Source organism: Tachyglossus aculeatus, chromosome 2, assembly GCF_015852505.1.
Source record: "Tachyglossus aculeatus isolate mTacAcu1 chromosome 2, mTacAcu1.pri, whole genome shotgun sequence".
Classification (NCBI taxonomy): domain Eukaryota; kingdom Metazoa; phylum Chordata; class Mammalia; order Monotremata; family Tachyglossidae; genus Tachyglossus; species Tachyglossus aculeatus.
The window spans coordinates 1,321,978-1,332,509 of NC_052067.1; the positions used below are offsets into that span (position 1 = coordinate 1,321,978).

At 52.1% G+C, this 10,532-nt stretch overlaps 2 protein-coding genes across 2 annotated transcripts in view; both read left to right on the forward strand.

Moving 5' to 3' along the window:
* The window catches only part of GNGT1 (G protein subunit gamma transducin 1), a 54,933-nt gene extending 54,228 nt beyond the window's left edge, over positions 1-705 (forward strand). The window contains exon 3 of the mRNA XM_038742270.1: positions 491-705. Within this exon, the coding sequence (XP_038598198.1) occupies positions 491-619 (129 nt within the window). The 3' untranslated portion in view covers positions 620-705. The remainder of the gene's footprint in view (positions 1-490) is intronic.
* Positions 706-2,499: 1,794 nt separating this feature from the next.
* Positions 2,500-4,254, forward strand: LOC119919731 (guanine nucleotide-binding protein G(I)/G(S)/G(O) subunit gamma-11-like). The gene is made up of 2 exons (XM_038740395.1): positions 2,500-2,742; positions 3,869-4,254. Exons 1-2 carry the CDS (start codon positions 2,647-2,649, stop codon positions 3,992-3,994), a joined length of 222 nt encoding a protein of 73 aa, XP_038596323.1. The 5' UTR covers positions 2,500-2,646; the 3' UTR covers positions 3,995-4,254.
* Positions 4,255-10,532: the final 6,278 nt, after the last annotated feature.

The window sequence follows — 10,532 nt, forward strand, 5'->3', positions numbered from 1 at the left end:
GCACTCAATACATACGATTGAATGAATATGCCTGTACATATTTATTACTCTATTTTACTTGTACATATTCATTTTATTTTGTTAATATGTTTTGTTTTGTTGTCTCCCCCTTCTCGACCGTGAACCCGCTGTTGGGTAGGGACCGTCTCTGTATGCTGCCATCTTGTACTTCCCAAGTGCTTAGTCCAGTGCTCTGCACACAGTAAGCGCTCAATAAATACAATTGAATGAATGAATGAAGAAATACATTTGAATGAATGAATAAAGATCTCCTCTAGACGCTAAACTCCTTGTGGGCAGGGATGGTCTCTACCTACTCTATTGTAGTCCGTTCTCCCAAGAGTTTAATACAGTGCAGCGCAGACAGTAAGTGCTCACTAAGTACTGTTGATGGACTGATTGATCGGGGGAGGGTTGGTCCGATTTGGGAGGACTCGGTGGGGTGATGGGGAGGTTCCTCATCCCCCCACATCCACTTTGTGTGTTTTAGGTATCCCACTGCTGCCAGGAGGTGCGAGATTACATAGAAGAGCGGTCCGGGGAAGACCCGCTGGTCAAGGGGGTCCCGGATGACAAGAACCCCTTTAAAGAGCTGAAAGGGGGGTGTGCCATTTCCTGAACAACCCGGATGTTGGGGGACAGGGAGCCGGCAGCCAGGGCTCTGGTGTTGGCAGGAAAAAGAGAATGTAAAGACAATAAAAAGTTGCATCCGTTCCTGAAGGGGATGTTCCATGGGCATGGGCTCTGGTGTGGGAAAAGGGCTTCCCCTTATGTGTGTGTATGTTTCCGTGTGAGAGGGTCTTATATTTGTGACTGTGCGTTTCAGTATGTGTGATTTGTGGTTCATCATCATCATCATCATCATCATCAATCGTATTTATTGAGCGCTTACTATGGGCAGAGCACTGTACTAAGCGCTTGGGAAGTACATATTGGCAATATATAGAGACAATCCCTACCCAACAGTGGGCTCACAGTCTAAAAGGGGAGACAGAGAACAAAACCAAACATACTAACAAAATAAAATAAATAGAATAGACATGTACAAGTAAAATAAATAAATAAATAGAGTAATAAATATGCACAAACATATATACATATATACAGGTGTTTTGGGGTAGGGAAGGAGGTAAGATGGGGGGGATGGAGAGGGGGACGAGGGGGAGAGGAAGGAAGGGGCTCAGTCTGGGAAGGCCTCCTGGAGGAGGTGAGCTCTCAGCAGGGCCTTGAAGGGAGAAAGAGGTTCGAGGCCCAGCTCCGCCACATGTCTGCTGTGTGACCTTGGGCAAGTCATTTAACTTCTCGGAGCCTCAGTTACCTCATTTGTAAAATGGGGATGATGACTGTAAGCCCCACGTGGGACAACCTAATCACCTTGTATCGCCCCCCAGCGCTTAGAACAGTGCTTTGCACATAGTAAGCGCTTAACAAATGCCATCATTATTATTATTATTATTTCTATGAATGTCGCTCTCTGGGTATTTTTCTGTGTCTGTGTGTGTGTTGTTCCTGTGTGGATGTAACCCTGTGAGAAAGCCTGTGTTTCTGGGTTTGTTTGTGCCTGCGTTTCCCTCTGTGTGTGTATGCACGTGTTGCTCTGTGTGTGTTTCTGTGTGAGAGGGCCTTGTGTCTGTTTCTACGTGTTTGTGTCATTTCCATGCATGTGCTATGTGATTCTCTGAGCGTGTATGTATGTTGCTCTCTGTGTATAGTTCTCTGTCTGTTTGCTTCTGGGTACGCTCGTGTCTGTGTTTCTCTCTGAGCACGTATGCGTAGTGCTCTGAGTGTGTACGCGTGGTGCTCTGTGTGTGCTTGTGTCGGCGCGTTTCCGTGTGTGTGTGTCTTTGTGTTTCTCTGTGTACGTCCGTATGTTGTTCTGTGTGTGTTTGTGTCTCTGTGGGAGTGTTTGTGTGTCCATGTGAGCGTGTTTCTGGGTGTGTTTGTGTCTGGGTTTCTCTGTCCGTGTGTGTTGTTCTGTGCTGCGGGAGGGGCCCAGAGTGGCAGTCCGGCCATGGGCACCCCTGCCCCTTTTTAGTGTGCTGTGTCCATCCATCGGTATGTCCGCCGGTCGGACACTCCCTCTCCCCGCCCCTCAGGAAGGCCGGCCGGAGGAGTCCGTTTCCCTGCAGGAAACTGACCGGACATGCCGGCCGCGCTATCTCCGGCCCCAGCCTTTCCCGACGCTCTTCCCGACGCTTCCTCCTTCCCCACTATTCCGGCCCCGTGTCCCCCAGATTCCCAACCCCTCAGGCCCCCAGACCTCTCTAGCCCCCCAACCCCCAGGCCCCAACCCCCAGGCCCCAACCCCCAGCCTTGGGCCTTGCCACTGCGGATGGGCCAGTCCTGAGCGCACTGGGCCCGAGGGAGGGAATTGGAGTTTCCTGGTGGGGAGGAAGGGAGGAGGAAGAAGGGGGAGGATCTGGTGTGGAGGGCAGAGGAGGGGGCTGCTCGTGGGGCGTCAGGGCTGGGCCGGGCCTGGACCGGGTGGCAGTCAGGGTGGAGCAGGAGAGCGCGTTGTGTCGGAGGGGAGGGGCGTTGTGAGAGTGTCAGTGAGCGTGTTGAGGCCCAGGGCTGCCCTGCGCCCACCTCGGCCTGTGCCCCCCTTGGCCTGCGCCCCCTCTGCCCGGCGCCCCTGGCCGGGGGACCATGCCCTCCGTGGGCGCAGACGACCAGCCGGAGCGAGAACGTCTGAGGGTGGAGGTGGAGCAGCTGAGGAGGGAGGCCAAGCTGCAGCGTCAGCAGGTGAGTAGGGGGAGAAGCAGGGGGCAAGAGGGGGGGGTACCACCGCAACACCCCCAGTCCTTCCCCCCACCTCCCCCGGGGCCAGCTAAGACCCTGGCGGGGCCACGAGAATCAGTCTGGGGTGGCCAGAAGCGATGAGAAAGCAAGAAAGGGGGACAAGCTCCCACTCCTCTTTTTCTCTGTTCGCCTGGTCCCCCTGGCTCCCACCCCATGGCCCCTTCCCCAGGTTCCTGCCCCCACTTCCACCTTCCCTGTCCCTCGCCCCTGTCCCACCTCCTCTACCCCTGTTCCACGCGGCGACCGTGGAGTGGGGAGGAGAGGGTGAGTAGAATATAATCGTGGGAGTTGTTAAGCGCTTACTATATGCCAGGCACTGTACTAAGAGCAGGGGTGGATACGAGTTAATGGGGTTGGACGCAGAAACGGGGAAAAGGCTGGAGGGGAACGGGAGGGTGAGGGTCTCCTCTCCCAATCTGGAGCAGAACAGTATTCTAGGCACTGACCATGAGTGGAGCGCTCTGCCAGGTTGTGCCTCTCTGCCCCTTCCCGAAGGATCTGCCGGTCTTGAACTGCCCATGTGCTAGGAGCCTGGCAGCAAGAAATAATGGAAAGAACGCAGGCATGGGAGTCAGAAGGTCACGGGTTCTAATCCCACCTCTTCCACTTGTCTGCTGTGTGACCTTGGTTAAGTCACTTAACTTCTCTCGGCCTCAGTTACTTCATCTAAAAAATGGGGATTGAGACTGTGGAACGGGGACTGTGTCCAACCCAATTTGCTTGTATCATCATCATCATCAATCGTATTTATTGAGCGCTTACTATGTGCAGAGCACTGTACTAAGCGCTTGGGAAGTACAAATTGGCAACATATAGAGACAGTCCCTACCCAACAGTGGGCTTAGTAGAATGCCTGGAACATAGTAGGCATTTAACAAATACCGTAAAAAAAATCGTAGACTGAGAGCGTGTCTATGTAAAGGGCACAGAACAGCCTGTGGGGCAGAATGGGGCACCCTGTGTAGACAGGACGGGGCAGGACAGGCTGCGTAGATGGGGCAGCTCCTGTGTTGGGCCACCCCCGCAGCCACTTCCTGCCCCCCCGTCCGACCCGTGCCCTTTTCTTCAGGTTTCCAAGTGCTCGGAGGAGATCAAGAACTACATCGAGGAGCGAGCCCGCGAGGACCCGCTGGTCAGGGGCGTCCCTGACGATAAGAACCCGTTCCGGGAGAAGGCCGGCTGCTGCGTGTCGTGACCACGTCCAGCCCAACCCCCAGCCCGAGCCCGCAGAACCCAACAGCCGGACCCCAGACGGGGCGGGCCGGGCCAGGCCGAACCACCCCACCGCCAGGGCTGGGGACGTTCACGTCTGTCCCAGTGGCCGGCCACCCACCCTAGGCCCTCCACTCCCGGGGAAGGGCCTAACTGGGGTGGTCTGGTGGGCGGCTATGGACAGGGTGGAGGACCCTCCCCTGGGGGCCGGGGTGACTCTGAGTTAGCAGGGAATAAAGTCCTGGAGGTCAAGGACTGGCTGGATGTTTGGGAAGTGGGGTGGGGTGTGTCCCCTGGGGTGTCTGGGCTGGCGATCAGGGCTGGGGGCAGGGGATGGGACAATTGTTTGGGGGAGGGGGCGAAGGGGGTGGGAAGTGACCAGTGAGGAGATGTCCAAGGGACAACCACAGGATGAGTAAACAGGACACTAGATGAGTGTCAGGGACGGGAAGTGAGCGATGAGATGTTCATGTATTCATTCATTCACTCTATTTATTAATTCTTTCATTCATCATTCATTCATTTATCCATAGTCTGTGTGCAGAGCACTGTACTAAGCACTTGGGAGAGTACAATATAATAATAAACAGACACATTCCCCGCCCACAACGAGCTTACAGTCTAGAGGGGGAAGACAGAAATTAATAGAAATAAATGAGAGATATGGACATTAGTGGTGTTGGCCTAGGAGGTGGGATGAATAAAGGGAGCAAGTCAGGGCGAAGCAGAAGGGAATAGGAGAAGAGGAAAAAGGGGCTTAGTCAGTTAGATGTGCCTTCAATAAGGCTTTGAATCAATCAATCAATCAATCATATTTATTGAGCGCTTACTGTGTGCAGAGCACTGTACTAAGCGCTTGGGAAGTGCAAGTTGGCAACATATAGAGACAGTCCCTACCCAACAGTGGGGGAGAGTGGTTGTCTGTGGGATTTGAGGAGGGAGGGTATTCCAGGTCAGAGACAGGACGTGGGTAAGGGGTTGGCGGACGGACGAGATCGAGGCACAGTGAGAAAACTAGCATTAAAGGAGTGGAGTGTGCAAGCTTGGAAAGTAGGGTGGGGAGGTAAGAGGGGGCAAGGTGATGGAGTGCTTTAAGGCCAATGGTGAGGAGTTTTTGTTTGATGGGGAGGTGGATCAGCAACCCCTGGGGTTTCTCGAGGAGTGGGGAAACATGTCCCAGGACAGTTGCACTAATGATCAGAGTCATGACAGGGTTGGAGTGGGACCAGTGAGGGGAATGTCAGGGGGCCACTGGAGGATGATCAATCAGGTCCAGGGCGGGTGTCTAAGGAGGAAGGGCTGGTGACCATGACCAGCAGGTCGGGAGTGGTCACCTGGGTTGTCTCCGCACCCTCAGCCCCATGTGGGTCACCTGGGACAGGGGAAGGGTTGCGGGCGGGCGCAGCCCATTCCCCAACCCTTCTCCTCTAAAGTCTCCGCCCTCACTGCATCCCCTCCCCACAGGAGGACCCCGGTATCTCCGACCCCCCGGGAGACAGCCCCAGGCCCCATGTCCTGCAGAACACTCTCTTCATCATCAATTGTTGCCAACTTGTACTTCCCAAGCGCTTAGTACAGTGCTCTGCACACAGTAAGCGCTCAATAAATACGATTGATGATGAATTGAGCGCTTACTGTAGGCAGAACACTGTACTCATTCAATTGTATTTATTCAGTGCTTACCGTGTGCAGAGCACTGTACTAAGCGCTTGGAAAGTACAATTCAGCAACAGAGACAATCCCTACCCAACAATGGGCTCACAGTCTAGAATCAATCAATCGTATTTATTGAGCGCTTACTGTGTGCAGAGCACTGTACTAAGCACTTGGGAAGTACAAGTTGGCAACATATAGAGATGGTCCCTACCCAACAGTGGGCTCACAGTCTAGAAGGGGGAGACAGAGAACAAAACAAAACATATTAACAAAATAAAATAAATAGAATAGATATGTATAAGTAAAATAAATAAATAGAGTAATAGAAGAGAAGTAGCGTAGCTCAGTGGAAAGAACACGGGCTTGGGATTCGAAGGTCGTGGGTTCTAATCCTAGCTCTGCCATTTTGTCAGCTGTGTGACTTTGGGCAAGTCACTTCACTTCTCTGGGCCTCAGTTCCCTCATCTGTAAAATGGGGATGAAGACTGTGAGCCCCACATGGGACAAGCTGATGACCTTGTATCCCCCCCAGCGCTTAGAACAGTGCTTGGCACATGGTAAGCGCTTAATAAATACCATCGTTATTATTATTATTAGAAGGGGGAACTAAACACCTGTACTAAACACTTTGGAGAGTACAATACAGCAGAGTTGCTAGACACTTTCCCTGCCCACAGTGAGCTTACACCCTGTTCCAGAAGACAGTGCCCAACGTCCCCTGGAAGCTGGGGTAGGGGGGCTGGATGGCTGAGGCCCTCTTTATCCCCTGCTGTGTTCCCCACAACTATGCTCTGCATTCTGGGCTCTTGGGGTGTGTGTTTGTGAGAGAGTGTGTGTGTGTGTGTGTGTGTGTGTGTGTGTGTGTGTGTGCTAGGGCGGAGCTACTTCTCCTGGCGGGAGAGGAAAAGGAGCGACCTCCAGAAGGGAGAGTCCCTGCCGCCTGGGATAAAGTTTGTCCCTCCCCCTCCAAAGTGGTCTTTGGAAGGCCAAGTAACTCGATTTAGATTAGCATATTTTGAACACATAATCAATCAATCGTATTTACTGAGAGCTTACTGTGTGCAGAGCACTGTACTAAGTGCTCAGGAGGACTAATTCTCCGGAGGAGACACTAATGCTAGTAGAAGTCCAGGGATAAACGTGGAAGAGGCAGACCAGCAGCTAGATGGACAGAGACCGTAACAACGATAACAGAAGAACCGTTAGAAAAGTTACGGATTATGGCAGAAGGCAGGACGTTCTGGAAAAAATATATCCATAGAGTCGCCATGAAGCAGAAACGACTCGACGCCACTTGATAATAACAATAGCTCCCGGCCGGGGGGGTGGAGAATTTATGGTCACGCAGGGCCAGCATTGGTGGAAGGCGTAAATGTGGGATGAGGGATGTGGACTCGGTCCAGCTGGGCCCAGGCCTGACTGGCCCATGGGAATCTCACTCTCCCCTGCTCCCGCTTCCCCAAAACCCCTTCCTGACCTCCGGCTTCCCTCTACCCAACTTTTGGCGGCCCCCAGCCCCAGCTCACCTTCTCCCTAACCCCTCCCAGACCCTCCAAAACTGAACAGCAGCAAAGGCAGCCGCAGCTTGGGAGGTAAGTAGCTGTGTCAGCCTCGGCACTCTGTATTGGGTGCCTGCTGTGTGCAGAGTACTATATTGGGGGACTCCTGTGTGGACCCCTACACTGAGCAGAGCACTGTCCTGGGCGCCTTTTGTGTGCAGAGTGAGAGGCAGCATGGCCTAGTGGACAGTGGGTCAGGGGTCTCAGGGAGATAGATGAGATCGGGGTACAGTGAGTAGATTGGCCATAAAAGTGTGGCCATAAAAGAGCAAAGTGTGAGAGCTGGATTGTAGTAGGAAATCAACAGTGTAAGGTAGATACTACTGCTCCCTCAGGCTCCCCAGCTGGACCCCCTCTCTCCTTACTCACATTCCCTCCTCTTCCTCCTCCTCTCCACATAGATCACTGACTGGGAGACTAACCCTTCTGTGGACAAATGGGAAGAAGAAACGCTTCCTCAGTTACCATGCCTTCAAGATCTTGGGGAAGGCGGGCTTCTTGGGGTTAATAATAATAATAACAACAATTGTAATGATGGTACTTGTTAAGCACTAATTACGCGTCAAGCACTATTTATTCATTCATTCAATCGTATTTATTGAGCGCATACTGTGTGCAGAGCACTGTACTATGCACTGTTGTAAATGCTCAGGTAGCTACAAGATGATCAGATTGGCCACAGTCCCTGTCCCACATGGGGCTCCCAGTCGTCATCCCCGTTTTACAGATGAGGGAGTTGAGGCCCAGAGAAGTGAAGTGACTGACCCAAGGTCACACAGCAGACATGTGGCAGAGTTGGTATTGGAACCCAGGTCCTTCTGACTCCGAAGCCTATGCTGTATCCACTAAGTAATGGGGGAGACTTCTCAGCTCGTCCCCCAAGTCTGGCCCAGAGAGCGCCCTTTGAAGGGACTCTTGTCAAACTCTGAGAGAGAAGTTTCTTCCATTAGTATCCAAAGTGCCAGGAGTAAAACTGGTGGCGGCACCTGAACTAGGGGGGCAGTGTGGCTTAGCGGGCAGTGCACGTGGGTCAGGATTTGGGAGCCCCACATTCTAGTCCCGGCTCTCCCCTGGCCTACTGGATGACTAACACCTAGGGTTGGTCACCTAACACCCTGGAGCCTCATCTGGGAAATCAGAAGGAGAATCCAGTAGTTCTGCAGTATGACCTCACTCTCTGAGCCTTGGTTTCATTATCTGTGAAACTGGGAGAATAATCGCAAGAGGAAGGGGCAACTGAGGCTGGATGCTAGTGGTGGCCACTGGACGGGAGGGGTTCTGGGTGGTCCGTGCTGGGTCACGGAGAGAGTTGGGGATGGAGAGTTGGGGAGAGTCAGGGTTGTTGGATAGTCTGTGCTGGGTTAGTGGAAGAAGAATCAGGGATGGAGAGGGGAGAGTCATGGATCAATCAATCAATCGTATTTATTGAGCGCTTACTGTGTGCAGAGCACTGTACTAAGTGCTTAATGTTGGATGATCCTTGCTGGGTCACTGGGGAGAATCAAGGATGGACGGGGGAGAGTCAGGGGTGCTGGGTCACTGGGGGAGAGTCAGGGGTGTTGGATATTCCACCCTTAACCATGGGGGTCAGTGCACAAGAGGGCAACTGACCAATAGTTCCTTCCAGCATCCTGGGCTCAAAAGATGATACAGGGGTGGAGAGGGAGGAGGGAGAGTGTGGTATTGGTGGTGGTGAGCAGAGGGGCCGACACTCTAGGTCACATCGCCCTCAGGGCTGCAGTCCAGAGGCTTGTGATCCCCACCGAGAAAACCTTTTGTGTGTTTTGTCCTTTAGAAAGTTACCCTGACTTCCTCTCATTGTCCCAAACGCCGCACCCTTTCTGCCGGCCGAGGTACTTTTTCCAGATGTTGTGGCCGGCCTCAAGGACAGACCTTCTCCCTGGCTTAGTGCTTAAGCTGCTTTGCCCGGTGCCACTGTCATTGGGAGCTAATTCCACGGCCCCCTTAGCGGCCCCCCAGCTTGGTTCTGGCCCCTGGATCAGCTCTGATGCCATCTGTGATCCAATTACCAACTCTCAGGGTTACCCGGGAGGGCCGGGGCCTGGGTCAAGGCCGGAGCTGGGGTTGGACTCGGGGCCAGGCTTTGTGAACGGGGTCGGGGGCTGCGGCCAGCTCAGGAACCCTCCCCCTCAGAGATGAACGACAGAGGGACACTTCAGAAGGCCTGCTCGCCTGTCTGGCCATGGGGGTCTCGCTAGACGTGGCTTATGGGTGACCTGTCATCCAGCACCTGCTTGAACGGGGCCACAGCCTCGCTGATTTCCAGTGAGATCCTTTACGCTGAGGGTTCCTCGCGATCCAATCATATCTTGTTCCCCTTTCACACCGAAACCTGGAAAAGCAAACAGTGAACTGTTTCACTGTTTTTTAATCAATCAATCAATCGTATTTATTGAGCGCTTACTATGTGCAGAGCACTGTACTAAGCGCTTGGGAAGTACAAATTGGCAATACATAGAGACAGCCCCTACCCAACAGTGGGCTCACAGTCTAAAAGGGGGAGACAGAGAACAAAACAAAACATACCAACAAAATAAAATAAATAGGATAGAAATGTACAAGCAAAATAAATAAATAAATAAATAAATAGAGTAATAAATATTTACAACCATATATACATACATACAGGTATTATACAGGTTTTAATGTGACAGACAATTACTCTCCTTACTTCAAAGCTTTATTCTTTCATTCATCTGCATTTCTTGAATGCTTACTGCGTGCGGAGCACTGCACTAAGCACTTGGGAAAGTACAATATAACGATAAACATATTTGCTGCCCACAACGAGCTTATTACTGAAGGCACATTCTTCTTCAAGAGGCCTTCCCCGAATAAGCCCTCCTTTCCTCTCCTCCCACTCCCTTCTGCGTCAACCGACTTGCTCCCTTTGTTCACTGCTGCTTCCCCAACGGAGTCATCATCATCATCAATCGTATTTATTGAGCGCTTACTGTGGGCAGAGCACTGTACTAAGCGCTTGGGAAGTACAAATTGGCAACATATAGAGACAGTCCCTACCCAACAGTGGGCTCACACATTCCACAACGAGTTTAGACACAATCCCCGCTCTCGAGAAGCTTACAACTTGGTGCAGTGGACAGGCGTTACAATAAATTACCGACAGGGAACGAGGCCGAATATAAAAATATGTACAAAATAATAATAATAATGATGGTATTTATTAAGCGCTTATTATGAGACAAGTACTGTTCTAAGTACTGGGTAGATACGAGGTAATCGGGTTGTCCCGCGTGAGGCTCTCAGTCTTGGGAGATGTGCATA